This window comes from Saprolegnia diclina (genome assembly GCF_000281045.1).
Source record: "Saprolegnia diclina VS20 unplaced genomic scaffold supercont1.14, whole genome shotgun sequence".
NCBI lineage: Eukaryota > Oomycota > Saprolegniomycetes > Saprolegniales > Saprolegniaceae > Saprolegnia > Saprolegnia diclina.
The window spans coordinates 16,001-33,217 of NW_008246081.1; the positions used below are offsets into that span (position 1 = coordinate 16,001).

General features: G+C 60.0%; 9 protein-coding genes across 9 annotated transcripts; 4 read left to right on the forward strand and 5 right to left on the reverse strand.

The window, feature by feature from the left end:
• Positions 1-151: 151 nt before the first annotated feature.
• Positions 152-620, reverse strand: SDRG_05267 (hypothetical protein; the record flags this gene model as incomplete). Its single annotated transcript, XM_008610978.1, has 2 exons — positions 152-168; positions 224-620. 2 exons carry the CDS (start codon positions 618-620, stop codon positions 152-154), a joined length of 414 nt encoding a protein of 137 aa, XP_008609200.1.
• A 1,766-nt stretch (positions 621-2,386) lies between these two features.
• SDRG_05268 (hypothetical protein) lies at positions 2,387-4,970 on the forward strand. The gene is made up of 10 exons (XM_008610979.1): positions 2,387-2,520; positions 2,563-2,696; positions 2,746-2,888; positions 2,933-3,202; positions 3,245-3,505; positions 3,552-3,697; positions 3,744-4,149; positions 4,200-4,486; positions 4,537-4,682; positions 4,728-4,970. Exons 1-10 carry the CDS (start codon positions 2,411-2,413, stop codon positions 4,922-4,924), a joined length of 2,100 nt encoding a protein of 699 aa, XP_008609201.1. The 5' UTR covers positions 2,387-2,410; the 3' UTR covers positions 4,925-4,970.
• A 49-nt stretch (positions 4,971-5,019) lies between these two features.
• Positions 5,020-6,966, forward strand: SDRG_05269 (CMGC/CDK/CRK7 protein kinase). Its single transcript, XM_008610980.1, has 7 exons — positions 5,020-5,519; positions 5,566-5,647; positions 5,693-5,783; positions 5,826-6,271; positions 6,312-6,442; positions 6,485-6,610; positions 6,654-6,966. Exons 1-7 carry the CDS (start codon positions 5,026-5,028, stop codon positions 6,889-6,891), a joined length of 1,608 nt encoding a protein of 535 aa, XP_008609202.1. The 5' UTR covers positions 5,020-5,025; the 3' UTR covers positions 6,892-6,966.
• SDRG_05270 (hypothetical protein) lies at positions 6,894-8,205 on the reverse strand. The gene has a single exon (XM_008610981.1). The coding sequence runs from the start codon at positions 8,159-8,161 to the stop codon at positions 6,974-6,976; it is 1,188 nt and encodes a 395-aa protein (XP_008609203.1). The 5' UTR covers positions 8,162-8,205; the 3' UTR covers positions 6,894-6,973.
• An 840-nt stretch (positions 8,206-9,045) lies between these two features.
• On the reverse strand, positions 9,046-11,810 carry SDRG_05271 (hypothetical protein). Its single transcript, XM_008610982.1, has 12 exons — positions 11,538-11,810; positions 11,386-11,491; positions 11,274-11,340; positions 11,061-11,231; positions 10,641-11,018; positions 10,403-10,595; positions 10,154-10,359; positions 10,067-10,108; positions 9,910-10,018; positions 9,792-9,862; positions 9,259-9,749; positions 9,046-9,209 (listed from the first exon to the last, which is right to left on the reverse strand). The coding sequence occupies exons 1-12, from the start codon at positions 11,764-11,766 to the stop codon at positions 9,104-9,106; spliced, it is 2,169 nt and encodes a 722-aa protein (XP_008609204.1). The 5' UTR covers positions 11,767-11,810; the 3' UTR covers positions 9,046-9,103.
• A 143-nt stretch (positions 11,811-11,953) lies between these two features.
• SDRG_05272 (elongation factor 1-alpha 1) lies at positions 11,954-13,514 on the reverse strand. The gene has a single exon (XM_008610983.1). The coding sequence runs from the start codon at positions 13,353-13,355 to the stop codon at positions 12,027-12,029; it is 1,329 nt and encodes a 442-aa protein (XP_008609205.1). The 5' UTR covers positions 13,356-13,514; the 3' UTR covers positions 11,954-12,026.
• A 459-nt stretch (positions 13,515-13,973) lies between these two features.
• Positions 13,974-15,720, forward strand: SDRG_05273 (ferrochelatase). Its single transcript, XM_008610984.1, has 6 exons — positions 13,974-14,663; positions 14,713-14,819; positions 14,871-14,958; positions 15,004-15,151; positions 15,197-15,266; positions 15,316-15,720. Exons 1-6 carry the CDS (start codon positions 14,193-14,195, stop codon positions 15,653-15,655), a joined length of 1,224 nt encoding a protein of 407 aa, XP_008609206.1. The 5' UTR covers positions 13,974-14,192; the 3' UTR covers positions 15,656-15,720.
• SDRG_05274 (hypothetical protein) lies at positions 15,680-16,484 on the reverse strand. The gene is made up of 4 exons (XM_008610985.1): positions 16,303-16,484; positions 16,166-16,261; positions 16,004-16,110; positions 15,680-15,956 (listed from the first exon to the last, which is right to left on the reverse strand). The coding sequence occupies exons 1-4, from the start codon at positions 16,396-16,398 to the stop codon at positions 15,755-15,757; spliced, it is 501 nt and encodes a 166-aa protein (XP_008609207.1). The 5' UTR covers positions 16,399-16,484; the 3' UTR covers positions 15,680-15,754.
• Positions 16,485-16,590: 106 nt separating this feature from the next.
• Positions 16,591-17,187, forward strand: SDRG_05275 (hypothetical protein; the record flags this gene model as incomplete). The annotated part of the gene is made up of 4 exons (XM_008610986.1): positions 16,591-16,657; positions 16,705-16,769; positions 16,815-17,087; positions 17,131-17,187. The coding sequence occupies 4 exons, from the start codon at positions 16,591-16,593 to the stop codon at positions 17,185-17,187; spliced, it is 462 nt and encodes a 153-aa protein (XP_008609208.1).
• Positions 17,188-17,217: the final 30 nt, after the last annotated feature.

The following is a 17,217-nucleotide window of genomic DNA, read 5'->3' on the forward strand; positions in this document are numbered from 1 at the left end:
CGACGTTGCGACACCTTGTGGTTTTCTGGGCGATTGCTCTCAGCAGACTAAGCTTAAGATCGAATGTGTTTCAAAAGCCACTAAATTGTACATTTATACGCACTAGTCTGCGACGGTCCCAACTCGAGGATCAAGTCCAAAATGGAGTGGTCTAGAGCATCGTAGCAACTGTCGCTCTCCAGCAGAGATGGAGTGTTGGTCGCATCCAGCAACTGAGCAGCACGCGCCTCTTGTAGCAGCTGCTTGGTGTGGGTCCAGCAGTACCCGCCCTTGCGTGCGAGGATCTTGCAGTCGTCGACTTGGCAGAGGCGGCCGCCGCCGTGGCGTGTGCACTTGCCCTTTCGATGGGCGACGCGAGGGCAGTCGGGCACTTCGCACATGCGCTTGGCCTCGAGCCGCGCGTTGTGGCGCGTGCAAAACTGCCCGCTGCGGGCCTTCCCGACGCAGTTAGGGAACTCGCAGGACTTGCGGCCGCCGTGGCCGACGCAGAGTCCGCGGGCATAGACTTGGTTCCAGCACTCGGCAATCGAGCACATGGACCGGTTGCGGTGGAAGAAGCACTTGAAGGAGCCATCGTCCATGGACGCGTTGGTGCATTCGTGAAAGCAACAGATCTTCATGACAGCAGTGAAAAAGGAAAATGATTTTGGTCGATGATGAAGACACAAGTTGATTCTAAAACAAGTGTCCTGTCACAGTCAACGCCCGAGTCCAACGGCGTCGTTACTTGCACTCGACATGTGCCACTCGCGATGGTGGACACGTTGGCGGGTGGAAATCCAGTACAAATACATAGAGGTAGCCTGAGGTAGCCCAAGGTCATAAAGCACAATTCACTTCAGATCCTTTACAAAACCAAGTACAATGCAGATTCAATGCACGGTGGTTGGAGGCGACACCTCGTAACCTGTGGTACGCTAATGCAGCCAAAGTCCATCAAGGGGCTTCTACTGATCCTTTGGTGGGGCGTGTGATCTCTTAAAGGCCCGTGAATCACGTTTAGTGTCAAAGAGCATGTTGCCAAGTTGAGAAAGCGATTGATTGTTGCGTACATTTGGGTGAACTAATGAGACCAGCATACCGCATCCTGGTGCGGGCAACACAAGCTGGCCGTATGCGTGCTGGTGAAATGAGATACATTGAGCAATGGTGGCCTGTTGACGAATGGGCGAGCATATCTCGGTCGGTCCCAAGTCCGCTGCGTTGCTAAGAGAAGATGTCGGAGCTCCATGCAGGGAATGCATAGCAGCGGTTTCGACATCTGGTGGTCCAAGCTGTGTCTCAACACCACAAGTGCGCAGAGATACGGTGCTTCATGGCAATCCACTCCGGAATCAAAAAGGCCCAATCGAAAATGTTGCAGAATGGAATTCACTCCCGTTTGAATCGGGTCCCAGCTCTGTTTTCTCGCTGGGATCACTCTTGAAGAGCTGGCGCCGGGGAGGGCATAAGTTGGTGCTCGTTGGGTACTAGTACACTTCACCAAAGGTCAAAAAGAAATTTATTCATCCATGCCTCTGCGTACTCCAGCGGGCGAAGAGCGCGCATCAACCTAGGGCCATGGCTTATGGGCCCGACACAACGACTGCAAAGCAGACTGTACCCGATCAATTTCCATCGCAAACACTATTTTCGGCACTACACGGTGCCGTTCTCGAGCAGCGTGGCAAAGACGGCGGGAAAGACGGGATAGCCGGCTGCTCATGCAGTTTTCCAGCGCCAGAGTGCAAGAGTGCATTGATTGATGTCCTCCCTGCGATAGACCAACGAGAGATTGTGCGACGACAGTGGTAGCAGCGGCCTGGTCTGGACACATGTTATACCCACAACCGTGGGCAAGATCGCGGTTGTATTGTAGACGCAGACCCACAGAGTGGCAGGTGCTCTGCGGGTGCGTCCCAGAATCCCACGCCTCCACCAGCATCTGCGCCTCCATACATTCAGCCTTCAATGCCTGCATGGGTTACAAATCAAATGCGGTTGCAATTTCTGTCTCTTCCACCAAGTCTGGGCGTTCTCTGCGTCAGCCAACGCAGTCACGAGCTATACGAGAACCCAGGCTGCGTTGGTCAGCCGATCTTGAGCTCCGACGCGTCCAGACGGCTGGCCCCGCAGGGTGCACATCACAGGCAACTGCATCAGCCACAGCGTGACGGCAAAGCCACTGGCTGGTGACCGGGCGGGTCGCTACGGAAGCCTCGGCAATCAGCAATCGGCGCATGGTTTGGACGACCTCCTCAATGCGTTAGCTTCAGGAAAGAGACGCTGGCGTACTCGTTCTTTCGATACGCTACGAAACTCGAGATTCTCTGAGATGTTGTTCTGCACAAAGCCCCTTGGAAAGCACAAAAGGGACACTATTTGGGCGGTTACTACTACCAGTTCGTTAGAATCGAAAGAACGAGGCCGGATGGCTTTCTTCAGCCACAAGGAGATCGACTCGTGGAATGGCGACTACAAGGAGACAAACCTCGACTGCGTTGGCTACACGGGCGCCGTCGTCGGTGTCCTTGGCAGCCGGTGCGTCGCGTGTTGTTTATGGCAACGTAAATGATCTTGTAGGGCAATTGTACTCGGCGGGCGGGAGACCCCGGGTGAAGACTTCAACGAGACCGCGCTCGTCCTTGTCTTTGACCTGGTAACCGAGCGAATCCTGTACGACTACGACGTCCAGGGCCGCATCTCCCGGCGCATCGGTATCGCACAAACACAAGAGGGAGATGTCGTGACGCACGTGGTGCGTAGGCCATCGCGTCGCAGCGCTGCCGTCCAAGGCGTCGCTCTTTGTCTTTGGCGGCGAAAGCATTGCCAGCGACAAACACGCCTACGAGAGCTTGGACGACGTCTACAGGGTTCAAATGGACGCCAACATCCTCACGATCGAAGCGGTGCGGTGACGCTGTCATAGTGTAGCGAGAGCTCTGCGTTGTAGATGCCGAAAAGGCACGAGGACGAGGTGCCGGCGCCGCGCGCGTGGCACTCGCTCACGCTCGTCAAGTATCGTCCCGCCCAAGACGCGACCAAGGCCAAGGGCCAGGCAGTGCCGGCGGTCGGCGAGCCCGACGAAGCGCTGTTGCTGCTCGGTGGGCGCAGCTCATCGGCGCCAGCGCAAATGAAGGACGCGTGGGTATACGTGACCGCGGACAAGGCCGACGAGCCGAGCGACGGAATTGCAGCGACGCACAAGTGGCTCAAACTGCCTGTATGGCAACGCGTGACGTAGCGGAACTGATGCGCAGTGTAGACGGATGGCGCGTCGCCACTTCCGCTCGCCCATCACTCGTGCGAGCAATTGCTCGGCGGCGAGAAGGTCCTCGTCTTTGGCGGTGTCAAAGGCGCAGGGTCCTCACACCTCAACGACGCGATCAACATTCTGGATCTCTCAACAGGCGCCGCGACGTGGAGCACGCTGGCCACATCGCCGCTTCTCGCGACCTGCTTTCACGTCGCCGTCGCCATGAGCGTCCCCGTCGATGCCGCCAATTCGTCCGACTACTTTCCTCAGGTTCCTCACACAGAATATCGCGATATAAAACTCTTCTTCTCGGTAGACAACCACGGACGCGGTGCCTCTTGACCGTATTCTGGTGCTTGGCGGCGTTGCGGCGGACGGAGCCGTCGAGAGTTCCACGTTTCTTCTGCTGAACGCTGCGACCGGCCACGTCGACCGCGTCACGGGCTGCTTGGCACTCCAAAGGTATGGTATACGCTTCTTCGAAGTACCCTAATCTCCACCGACATAGCTCGGTGGGCCACGCGCCGGTCGCATCGCCCGACCGGCGCAAGCTCTACCTCTTTGGCGGGACAGCGGGCCACAGCTGGCGCAACGCGACGTCGGTCGTGGACCTATGGCAGTACCAATACGAGCCCGCGCCGGATATGTCGCGCTTTGAGAAGATCCGCACCTTCCAGTACCCGAACGGCGACGTGTACATTGGCGAGCTCGACCCGGACACGGACATTCGGCGCGGCCTCGGGCGCTGCACCTTTGTCGACGGTCGCGTGTACGAAGGCCACTGGGCCGACGACGTCTTTGACGGACCTGGCGTCATGACGTACGCCAACGGAGACATCTACGATGGCGCGTGGCAGCATGGGACGCGCGACGGTCTCGGGAAGCTCACGATCGCGCCGTCGCCGTCGACCAATGTAGATATTTTCGCAAAATTGATATATTGTATCCTTATACGCGTGGCTAGGTGGCCTTTTACGAGGGCGCGTGGAAGGCCGACGCGCGCCACGGAAGCGGTGCCTTGGGCTACGTAAACGGGTCGCTTTTGCGCGGCACTTGGGCGTCCGACACCTTTGACAGCTCCCATGCGACGATCGAAGAGTTTGCTCTCGACAGCACCCGCCTCGGGACGTTCGAGGGCGAGGTCGAGAGTGCGACCAAGGCGCCCCACGGCCACGGCCGCTTCGAGACGCACGGGTACCCGTCGCGCGGCGAGATGTACGCGGGGCGCTGGGCCCACGGCAAGCGCGACGGGTTCGCCGACGAGAAATCATTCGCTCGTCTTCATGCGTTCTTGTGCGTAGCGAAGGGATGAGCATGCTCTACGACGGCACCATTTACCGCGGCGAGTTTAAGAACGGCAAAAAGAACGGGTTTGGCACGTGCGACTACGCGCGAACGCGGGACAAGTACGAGGGCAAGTGGGTCGGCAACCAGCGCTGCGGCCAAGGTGCGCTCGTTATCCCAATGCTTCGAGAAGCGCAATGCAGCGTAGGCAAGTGCACGTACGCCGCTGGTTTCGTCTACGACGGCCACTGGGCCGCCGACCAGCGCCACGGCTTTGGCCGCTGCACGTACGCGGACGGCACGTTCTACGAGGGCGAGTGGAAGAAAGACGACTTCACCGGCGACGGCGCCCTCGTGCTCTGCGACATGCGCGCGCCGCCGACGCCCGCGGACCGCGAGCTCTAAGGCGCCATCGAGCCTCTCCTAATGCTGCGCTTGTGTGTTGTTGTTGCTGCGTTGCGAGCTTCCCACAGACAGGCCGGCCAAATTGGGGCCGAATCTTCCGGATGTATAACCGGATGATTGTTATCCGGATGCGAGCAGTGTCAAGTCCCACAACGGAAGGAACGCGAGCAAGCAGACGCGCGATGGACAGCGAAACGCCGCCGCCGCCACCGCCGCCGCTGCCGGTGCTGCCCGTCGAGGAGCCTCCTCGCATGGAACCGCCTCATGCACCTGCCGTCGACGGCGAGAGCCCGCCACCGCCACCGCCTGCAGACACGCCACCTCCGCTGCCTGCCCTGTCCCCGTCGCCGCCGACCTCCAACGGCGTCGGCAGCTCGCCGGACGTAGCGGTCCCAGCGTCGCGCGTGGACGACGACAACGCGCCGGCTTCTGCCAACTACGATCCTCTGTCGTCCCTGCTACCGTCCAAGCCAGCACAGCGCCCCGGCCACGCGCCAAAGGTCGATGTCAACCCGCCGACGACCGCGTCGCGCGGCTACATGGGTCTTATCGAGAACTACACCATCATCGACAAGGTCGGCTCTGGCACTTATGGGTACGTTTTTTGAGTTCGCGCGTCTCTTCCTCATGCGCGCCAACAGGGAAGTGTACAAGTGCCAGCACAAGATCACCAAAGACATTGTCGCGCTCAAGAAGCTGCGCCAAGAAGTCGAGAAGAACGGGGTGCGTACATGATGGCCATCTACGCTCTCTCACGTGCAGCACTAGTTTCCCATCACGTCGATCCGCGAGATGCGCATCTTGAAGCAACTCAAGCACCCCAACATTGTCGAGCTCAAGGAGATCGTGTCCAAGCAAGGTAACGCGTCGCACGTCAGCGTCGTCGTTGACGTAAGGATAGAGGCGCCCAAGGACGGAAAGAAGCCGCCGCTGTACTTTGCCTTCGAGTACATGGAGCACGACCTCTCGGGGCTTCTCAACCACGAGAAGGTCCCTCGCTTCACGCGCACGCAGGTGCAGTGCTACATGCGGCAGCTGCTCACAGGTGTCGCCTTCATGCACGGGCACAAGATCATGCACCGCGACATCAAGGCCTCGAACCTCCTCCTCAACAACGAGGGCATGCTCAAGATTGCAGACTTTGGCCTCTCGCGCTTCTGGAACGAGGTGAACGCCAAGGGCGGCCGGTACACGAACAAGGTTGTGACGCTGTGGTACCGTCCGCCCGAGCTACTCATGGGCTCGCAGTCGTACGACTACTCGATCGACATTTGGTCGGTCGGCTGCATCTTTGCCGAGCTCATCCTCGGGCGCGCGCCCATGCAAGGCCGGAACGAGCTCGAGCAGGTGCGTGCGATTTGAAAGGCGCCTCTGACAAGGTTGATAGCTGCAGTGCATTTACGGCCTTGTGGGGGTCCCCACCAAAGACAACTGGCCCAACTACGACAAACTCCCGAACGCCAACGTGTTTACGCCGGACGCCAAGCACGTGCACCTGCTGCAGGACCGCTTCAAAGAGTGTGGACGCTCATATTGCGCAATCTCATAGTTTGCACCTAGTCACCCGCCGGCGACGGTCGACTTGCTCTCCAAGATGCTGACGCTGGACCCAACCAAGCGCATCACGGCCCTCGACGCGCTCGACCACGACTACTTTTGGAAGGTGCCGACCTGCAAGCCCCGCGAGTACGTTGTTTATGTGAAAAGGTGTTTGTAATCGGGGGACTAGGCTGCCCAAGTTTGTCGTCGCGTCGACGCACGAGTACCAGAGCAAGAAGCGCCAGCAGGAAGAGGCCAAGTACGACGCGCCGTCGAAACGCCACCACGCAGGCAACGCGCCCATGCCGGCGGGCCGCTCGTCGTACGCTGCGCCCGCCGCGTCCCGCCGCCTCCACCAACAGCCGCCGCACGACCGGTACGCGCGGTCACACCACGGGCGCCGCCGGTCCAACTCGCGCGAGCGCTAATGAAAACGATGGCGAGTAAATATGTTAAATCATCTTTCGTATGTTTGGGCAACCACGCCCGTTCGTGTTCTAGTATAAGTTATTAGACGGCCATGACGGAGCTCAAGCGCAAGAGGTCCTCGACGCTCTGGACCTTGACCATGGTCTCTTCGAGCATCGAGGCCATCTTGCTGTACGCTGGTGGCAGAGTCTCCGAGTCCGAGCCCGTCGACGACGTCGAAACGTAGTGCAGCTCGTGCTCGTCGTCGTCGGTACTTGGGCTCTCTGGCCGCAGAAAGGTCAGCTTGCACGTCACGTTGGTCTTCTTGAGAAACTTGCAGATCGTTCCGAACGGGACCGTCGCGACGCTGATGTCGTTGACGGCCATGAGCACGTCGCCCGTGCGCAAGGCGTCGATGCCGAGGGCCTCGCTGCCGCCCGTGAAGCGCTTGATGCGCGCGCCAATGTCGTTCTCGTCGCCAACGAGCGCCATCCCGAGGCGGTCGCCAGGGTTCCAGAGTACGCTGTGGGTCGCCGACGGAGCAGGCGCCGAGCGCAACGCGGCGCCGAGTTGCGCGAGCTGCCCCGTGAGGTCGCGCAGGTCGCTCGAAATGTCGTCGATCGTATCGTCCGACTCGGGCGCGTCGAGCGACGCGAGTGACGCCGAGCTGCCGACGTACGACGGCATTGTTCGCTGACTGTCAAACGCGCTGTGCGAGCTCATCGTCGATGCTTGGCTCGGACTTCGCCGGCTGCGCGCGTAGCTCTTGAGACTGGTATCGACCGACGGGGTGCGCGAGAGCGGGCCAGACTCGGACCGCAAAATCGAGCCACGCCGGTTGAGGCTGCTGCCAATGCTGCTCATGCGAGCGCCGAGGCTGGCGCGGCGGTCTGGGAGCGACACTGACTTTTTGAGCACGTTGACGCTGTGCTCGGGCAAGCGGTGCTTTCGGGCGAGCTCGGCGGGAAAGTAGCCGTCGCCGCTCTTGACAAAGACGGCGTCCGGGCACGCCAGCACGAGCACGTTGAGATGCAGCGCTGGCAGCTTGTTGGTGATGGCCACGTGGAGCGGCAGCATGCCAGAGAGGTTCTTGGTTTCGCACGCTTCGGGAAAGACCTTGATGAGCAGCTCGAGGATACTCAGGGGCACCGCGGGCTCGGTCACCGCCCAGTGCAGCGGCAGCATGCCAAACTCGTCGGCCACCATGATCGAGTGCGGGAGGTTCTCGGCGAGGTCGGCGAGCTCGGCCCAGTCGCCCTCCTCGGCGCGCTGCAGTGCCAGTTGGTGCATCGCGATGTGTACGCGCAGAGGCAATCTCGGAAATGGAAATTGCCGAGAAAAGCGCAAATTGGGTGCAAATTTTAACGCATCCGGATAGCGAACCACCGGATGCAGCATGCGTTTTCAAGGAATATGCCTTCTCGAGGGTTGGGATATCTTCCGAGAGGGCCCGACGGGTTGGACGTCGTGCATCCTGAAGCGTCCTAGCTTCCCAAGGAGCGCAGCTGTGCGCAAGACTCGAAACGAAGCGCCTCGCATCAAGTCAGGTGTCAGTCCGACCCGCGACATAAAATATTTGATCGCTGTGACCAAACAAATATATCGACTCTCACTTCACGCTAGTAGACTAGTTGACGCAGCCAACGAGGCCGACGACTGGCGTACCGTCGACAACCGTGCTGGAATCTGCCGGCAAGAACTGTGGCTACGCGCAAGATACTCGAGCGCTGCGAGTATTCCGTGCGATCTGAAAATGGATTGGGACACGGCGGTATGCGTTTATAGAGGTGATTGCGGCGAATCATCCGGATAAAAGTGATGGGCGTGGCACCATCTGCAGCGATTATGTCGGAGTGAGTCACGAGAGGGTACCTCGGGCTTTGGGCTTTCTTTGGCGAGCGGCGCAGCGACGAGCCTTGGGGACGACTGCGACGCGCCAAGCTGTCGCACGTATCCACCATTCCTACGGCTTGATCGCGTCGGTTCAGCGCGAGTAGCTCCGCCGTCAGACCCACTTTGCCCATTCAACGGTCGGCAGGCCTCAAGAAGTGCAGGTCGCGCCAGCTGACGCACGATTGGCTACTCCAGCGAGGGTGACAAGCACGACCATTCGCAGCGCCAAAAATGAAGCCACCGAATTCCTCCACTGTACCCAACCACCAAGATCGATGGTGGGCAGAGGACATCAACATAGACACGTATGTACTTGTATCGGCCGAGGAGGACGACACTCTACTGCGCAAAGGCGCGGAGACGCTCGTCGATCCATTGCACGGGCGCGTACTCGAGCTTCTTTCCGCGGGCTTCGCGAACGTAAAACACTAGGATCGCCGCCGCGCTACATCACACAGTCTAATCCAGTCGCCACTAAGAAGTGAGATTCTCACCGGCCGAGAAAGATGGTGGCGAGGATGACGCCAAACATCGCGTCGAGGGACATTTGGAGCATGCCGCTCTGCACGACCATTTGCAGCTGCATCGGCGACGACGTGCTTGCAATGATGAGCGACCGGGACATGAGGGCGGGGGCGCTGCCATAGTAGCACCAGTGCCAGAAGCTCCACATGTCGCCGTACGAGACACAGATACCGCTGAAGAGCAACCCGGACCCGAGGAGGAGGAAGACGACGCCGTACACGGGCGGCATACTGTTGGACAGTGCGCAGGCAAAGCAGATGAGCGACTGCCACGCCGACGTGCCGAGGATGAAGATGAGGTAGAGCGTCAAGATGGAGCGGACCGAGAGGTCGTCCCACGAGTGCCCAATGAGCGCGACGCTGAGGAGCAAGACCGAGTTCATGACGGCTTTCGGGGTCTCGATCAGGAAGAGCGCGTAGACATACGAGTAGAAGCTGATCGCATTCGACTTGCGCTCCATCTAGGACGCAAAATGACCAACAGAATCGTCGACTAGGATAACCTCGAGGAGCGGCCGCTCGATAAAGTACTCTGGGATGATCTCGAGGTACTCGAGCACCATGCCGTACGCTCCTAGTGCCACGTCATGTCCATGATACCTCGCTCATTTGATGCAATACCGATCGTGAACATGAGCATCACGTTCTGATACAAGACGCCGTAGTCGCGCAGCACAAGCTTGTCGGTCGCCGAAATCGTCGGGTTCTGCATCAGCTGCGTCATGGGCGACTGCACACGGTGAATGAGCCATTTCGGTCCTCAGGCGAGACATCGTACATAGGAAAAGGCCGTCGTGATGATGATCGCGACCAAGAGCGTCTACCGCCAGCATGTCGACCAGTGTCCGAGGAGGAAGGAATGTACTTGGAGGTTGCGGAGGAGGACGTCGAGGCGCTTGGTGTACACGCGGCTGTACCGGCGCTCAAAGCACGTCCACGTCTGAACGTGGAGCCACGATTGCTTGGGCGTCTTGTAGCTCGTGTGGTCGTCGTCGTGGCCGTACCGAGCAAGAGACCGCATCATCTGCTGGTACAAGTCGGAGGCCTGCCATTGCGACAGAAACGGCGACGCTACACCCGCGATAACTTCTGTGGGTGGAGAGGGGAAGCGTACCAGCGTTGGCCACAAGGGCCACCTGCGTCGACTCTCGCTCCGGGTCGAGCCCCAGCGCGTCAATGATAAAGTCAGCGGGGTTATCGTACGACTCGGGGCGACGGGGCAGCGTCGGAATGCCGCTCAAATGGCCGACGACCTCGGTCTGCGGCCCGCAGTAGATGGCGAACCCGCCCTTTTCCATGAGCAGCACCTACGACTCGATGGTTTCGCACTGCCACACTCGTAGAGCTCGTACGTCGTCAAAGAGCTGGAAGATCTCGGCCCGTGGCTGGTGGATCGTCGAGATGACCGTGAGTCCCTGCGTCGACGCGAGCTGCGCGAGCATTTGGACGAGGAGGAGCGACGACGTGGCATCAAGACCGCTTGTGGGCTCGTCCAGCAGCAGCACCGACGGCAGCCGCAGAAGCTCTGTTGCGATCGAGAGCCGGCGCTTTTGGCCGCCCGAGAGACCTTTGATGCCGCTGACGAGGCCACCGATGGGCGTGTTGGCGGCGTCATAGAGCTGGACGATCTTGAGCACCGTGTGGACGCGGCCGATCTTTTCGCGCAGGCTGAGCGTGTCGGGAAGGCGCAAATAGGCCGAGAAGAGGAGGCTCTCGCGCACCGTCAGCGTCTACGAACGTTTGCGCCGAGCTTTCCAGGCTCTGTAGCGTACCTCAATGAACGTGTCGGTCTGCTCGACGTAGCCTTGCGACGACATGAAGGTCGCAAAGTCCTTTGGCGCGACGCGGGCGTTGTTGAGGAGGCGATGGCCGTAGTACCGCCCCGAGTAGACGCGGCCGCTCAAGAGGTTGAGGAGCGTCGTCTTGCCCGAGCCCGACGCGCCCTACTCGCATCCTACGAGACGCAGGCGCGAAGAGGCGCATACCATGATGGCCGTGAGCCGCTGCGGCCGGAACGTGCCCGAGACGTCGTGCAAGATCTGCTTCTCCGCCCTACGCCTAGTCAATACCTTGGCTGTTGGTGTCGACGAGATGTACCCGGCGCCGTCGGCGGCAAAGTACGAAAGGTACGCGAACGAGAGCGTGTACGAGGGCAGCGGCCCCATCGCATCCAAAGCCAGCGCCTTCTGCTGCGTCTCGTGCTCTGGGCACACAACACAGTGGGTTACGGACGAGTTACGGGATCGTACCGAGAAGTGCAATCTCGGCGCGGACGCGGACGTGGAAGCGGTGGCTGCGGAAGAAAGCGTAGACCGAGAAGAGGCAGATGACGAGCACGACAATGAACGAGACCGCGAGAAGCCCGTTGCTGTACTGCGTCTCGACGCCCGAGAGCGACGACGTGGCGTTGGCAAACACGAGGCGCGCCTCGTCCACGTGGCAGTTGGCGAGCGCCAGCGCGTTCGCGAGCTGGTCCATCGCGTCTCTTGGTGGTGGATCTTCTTGTCAACTGACGCCTGTCTGGAGCGAGCGAAACGACTCGGATACGATCTGAGGTCAGTGATCCGCTCCGCAGCGTGTCGACGGTGCATCTCGTGAAACAGCTAATGCGGTGCTTGGTGCGATGAAGAGACTGAGGTTTCGCGATGCAAGGGAGTAAATATGAGGAAATAAAAGTAATCTAATAGGGTTTTAGTATGGGCAAGCCCAGCACTAGAGCAACACTACGCAGATTGCATTTACTTCTTCTTGCCGCCCTTGCCGGCAGCCTCCTTCTTGACAACGCCGTGGATGACACCGACGGCGACCGTCTGGCGCATATCACGGACGGCGAAACGACCGAGGGGCGGGTACTCCTGGAACGACTCGACCGTCATGGGCTTCGTCGGCTCGAGGATGACCAAGCAGGCATCACCCGACTTGACGAACTTGGGGTTCTCTTCGAGGACCTTACCCGAACGGCGATCCATCTTCTGCGTGATCTCCTTGAACTTGCAGGCGACGTGGGCCGTGTGGCAATCAAGCACCGGCGAGTAGCCGTTGCCGATCTGGCCGGGGTGGTTGAGGACAATCACCTGGGCGGTGAAGTTCTCCGTGCCCTTGGCGGGGTCGTTCTTCGAGTCCGAAGCGACGTAACCACGGCGGAGTTCCTTGACCGACACGTTCTTGACGTTGAAGCCGACGTTGTCACCCGGGACAGCCTCGGGGAGCGACTCGTGGTGCATCTCGACCGACTTGACTTCCGTCTGGAGGCCGACGGGGCCGAACTGGACGACCATGCCGGGCTTGAGGACACCCGTCTCGACACGGCCGACCGGGACCGTGCCAATACCGCCAATCTTGTAAACATCCTGGAGCGGGAGGCGGAGGGCCTTGTCGGTGGGGCGCTTGGGCGGGTTGAGGTTGTCAAGCGCTTCGAGGAGGCACGGGCCCTTGTACCAGGGCATGTTGCCGGACTTCTCGATCATGTTGTCGCCCTCCCAGCCCGAGATCGGGACGAACGGGACCTTGGCGGGCTTGTAGCCGACCTTCTTGAGGTAGTTCGAGACTTCCTCCTTGATTTCCTCGTAACGGGCCTGGCCGTACATGACCGACGAGTCGTCCATCTTGTTGATGGCGACGATCATCTGGCGCACACCAAGCGTGAAGGCGAGGAGCGCGTGCTCGCGCGTCTGGCCCTCCTTGGAGATACCGGCCTCGAACTCACCGACACCCGAGGCGACGACGAGGATGGCGCAATCGGCCTGCGAGGTACCCGTGATCATGTTCTTGATGAAATCGCGGTGACCCGGGGCGTCAATGACCGTGAAGAAGTACTTGGGCGACTCGAACTTCCAGAGAGCAATGTCGATCGTGATACCACGTTCGCGCTCGGCCTTGAGGTTGTCAAGGACCCAGGCGTACTTGAACGACGACTTGCCGAGCTCGAGGGCCTCCTTCTCGAACTTCTCGATCGTACGCTTGTCGATACCGCCGCACTTGTAGATCAAGTGGCCGGTCGTCGTCGACTTGCCGGCATCGACGTGACCGATGACGACGAGCGAGATATGGATCTTTTCCTTGGGCATCTTGTGGCTTCTGCAAAGGGAAATGGAGAATGACTCGAGGGGCGAACGCGCCGGCGCCGGAACCGCAGAACCAGTAGTTTGAGGCGCGACAGGTGATTGGCTGCGATCCTACGGATACGCGACAGCAGAGCTGCAGTTCGTATGCCCACCTCCGGATACGCCCGCCCCACACACCAAATGACTGGTGAAAATGCGCGCGCGCTAATTGGCCAACGACCCAAACCAGGGGTCGGGATGCGCGCCGATTGGCCCGAATGTGTGGCCGCCATCGGCGCCGCCCTGTCGCTTGCGCCGCGTGGGTGGCCCCGATGCGCCCGCCAATGGGATCCCGTCATCGGCGGCGTCGGATTACGAGCGACACGCTCGCCGCGACCTCGCTCGACCTGCATGCGATGGCTTCCGCAAGTACGTAGTGGCTGCCTCGTGGTCATGGCACCTGCACTCAGTGCTGGCAAGAAAGAGCCCGCGCCTGCGTGGTCATGCACCTGCTGCGACCAAGATCTTGTAGCCGAGAAATCGGGCGGGTCTGATGTCATCAAGCGGGCACGCCAAGCGTTGTCATCGGGACGTGACGGGCGGGGCTGGTGCGCTTGCGTTGGCAAAAGCATGCACAGGCTACGAAAGCGCAAGCTACATTGCAGAGCGAGGTGCGGATCCTACGGCTGTTGCATCCATCGTCATCGAGTACCACCGGTCACGATGGTTGAGATCTTGGACAGCTTCTTGGACTCTTCCGTGTGGCCGTTGGTGCATTGAGCTGCAACGACTACACTGCATGCACTCACGTTACAAGCTGCTGCACGCTTGCGACGGTAGCTCCCGACACAGCGAGGTGGCATGCTGCCACTGGATTTTGACTTCATCAACCTTCATGCTCGTGTATCCGGATCCGCAAGCGTGGCCGCACAAACCAACACGATGGCGAAGCCCAAGGTGCGTACGGCGATCGCGATGCTCAACATGGGCGGGCCTGCGACCCTTCCGGAGGTCCCATCCTTCCTCAAGAACCTCTTTTCGGACCCGGAGATCATTCCGCTCGGGCCCTTCCAGAGCATCCTCTCGGACGTCATCTCCAAGCGCCGGTCGCCCAAGATCGCCGACCAGTACGCTGCGATCGGCGGCGGGTCGCCCATTGGCCGCTGGACCAACCACCAAGGCGACGCGATGTGCAAGATTCTCGACGAGATCCGCCCCGAGAGCGCGCCGCACAAGCACTACGCCATGTTTCGCTATGCCAACCCGCTCACGGAAGCGGCGCTCAAGCAAATGAAGGACGATGGCGCGGAGCGTGCGATCGCCTTCTCCCAGGTACAACCGACTTGCATTGCGACGTGGTGCAGAAACGAGAGATGTGTAGTATCCGCAATGGTCTTGCACGACGACGGGCTCGAGCATGAACCACCTCTGGCGTGAGCTCAAGCGCTTGGACATGGGCGAGACGTTCGAGTGGTCGCTCATTGACCGGTACGTCGCCATCCGTAGCCCTTCGGTGCAGTGTTGATCCGCCTCATGTAGCTGGAACACGCACCCTGGGTACATTGCGGCCTTGTCGCAGCGCGTGAAGCTCGGTTTGGAGCAGTTTGCGCCCGAAGACCGCGAGAAGGTCCGGTCTCTTCTCGCAGCGCACCTCGTCATGTCGTGTGTGTAGGTCGTGATCATGTTCTCGGCGCACTCGGTGCCGATGAAGGTCGTGTACAAGGGCGACTCGTACACGAAGGAGATCGCGTCGACGAGCGAGCACGTCATGAAGCACCTCAACCTCCCCAACGCCCACATCCTGAGCTGGCAGTCCAAGGGTACGCCCTCGACGTTGTGGGATAGCTGATAGACGCCTTTCCTAGTCGGGTATCTTCCGTGGATGGGCCCGAGCACGAGCGACGTGATCAAGGGCCTCGCCCGCCAGGGCCACAAGTGCGTATCTGCAGTCTCGCGAGAGCAGGAGGACTCACCCTCAACGTAGGCACGTGATGGCCGTCCCCGTCGCGTTCACGTCGGACCATATTGAGACCCTCTTTGAGATTGACGTTGAGTACGCCGAAGAAGCCCACGAGGCTGGCATCGAGCACTTCAAGCGCAGCCCGTCCCTGAACGACGAACCGCTGTTGGCCAAGGCGATGGCGGACCTTGTCAAGGACCACTTGGACTCGGAGACGCTGCACTCGCCGGCCTACCCGCTCAACTGCCCGCAGTGCGAGAACCCGACGTGCCGAAGCATCATGAACCCGATCAAGCCGTACGCGCGTCTGCGCGACGTGGCCTCGGGCGTTGCGACGCCGCAGCAGGTGGCCGACTTGCAGTAGAGAGCGACAGACAATAGAAGCACATATGCACGACACACACTAATACGTGTCTTATTCCTGGTGTATTCGTGGTTGGCCGAGAGTAAGGAGGCCGCTGATCTAAAGGCGCGTGAGCTCGACGTCGCTGACGGTGCGCTCCAAGACATCTTCGGGCGCCGTGTCCAAGGGGCCGGTCTCTGTTCTTCTGGGGGTGTGGCGCTCCTTGAGCACCTCGGGCTTGGGGATGATCGTGCCCGTCTTCTTCGACACGCGAAGACGCTCGCCTTCCTCCGAAAAACGGATGGCAATGCGCGTGGGCTTGCTACAGAGGACGCCATTGAGCAAGCACGCGAGCCATCTATTTCGTACCCAATGGTCTCGTCGACCAGGTTGACGTTGCTGTAGTGGATCGGGCCAGGGGCCAAGTAGATGCGACCGGGGGCGACGCCGGGCTTGGCCTTGACGTAGCGGTGGCGCTAGCATTGCACGGTCACCATAAGTATCCTGTCATGGCTTGAGGCCGCAGCGTACCATGTTGATGTCCTCGAGGATCAGGCTGTTCTTGGCGCGGACAACCTCCTTGACGACGCCCTGCTTGCCCTTGTGGGGGCCGGCCACGACTTCAACCTACGGCGAGTGAGCATTCGCAGGCGCAGGGCGGCGCGGACCTTGTCGCCGCGGAAGATGTTCCACTTGGGGATCTCGGCGATGAGCTTCTCGCGCTTGGGCATCTTGCGCATCGCGGCAGGCATACGGAAGGCCATCGTTGACGTCTTGGGTTTTTGCCGATTGCTTTTGCCAACCAACGATGCCCAGCTCGGTAAAGTCCGGTTCGGATCCTCGCTCTCGGTCTTCGAACCGGTTAGCTGGTCTTATTTGAAATAGTGTGACTTGTTTGGGTTCAAATACACAGTATTTAAGGGAGAGGGAAAACACTATTTGTTGGCGATCCTGCCATGCAAGCAGCGACGGCGCGGGCCGCGGTCGACGAGTGCTATCGCCATTGCGACAAGCTTCGGAAGGGTCATCATGCTGGTAGAGCCGAAGCCATAGGCTCATGAGGTGCGTAGGCTACCTGGACAAGGACGAGCTCAAGTGGGCCGTCACAGCCTTGCTCGGCAGCACGCCCACCAAGGTGCGCTTGAATCGACGATCTTGCAGGCTGACGTATGGCATGTAGCTCGTGCTTTGCCAGATGTTCGAGGAGCTCCGAGCTACGTACCCGGACGTCAAGGTGCCACGCGACCGGTTCATTTCAGTCATCTCGAGCCGCGTCCTGAACATCGACATCACCGAGACGCTGCGCCGCTGGTTCATGGCCTTTGACTCCGCGTCGCAGGGCTACATAAACTTCGAGAGCTTCTCGAACGCTTGCGCCCAGGTCGTGCCGCACATGCGCCCCAGCGTCGTGCACGAGCTCTTCCGGGAGGCCGACACGAATAGCGACGGCAAGGTACGCCGACTCGAGTATACCCTGGCTACCATCCCTGGCACAGGTGACGTTCACTGACTTTGAGCGCGTCATGCTCATCTCGATGACGCTGCCGCCTTGATGTGCATCAACAAAAGAGTGTATATCGATG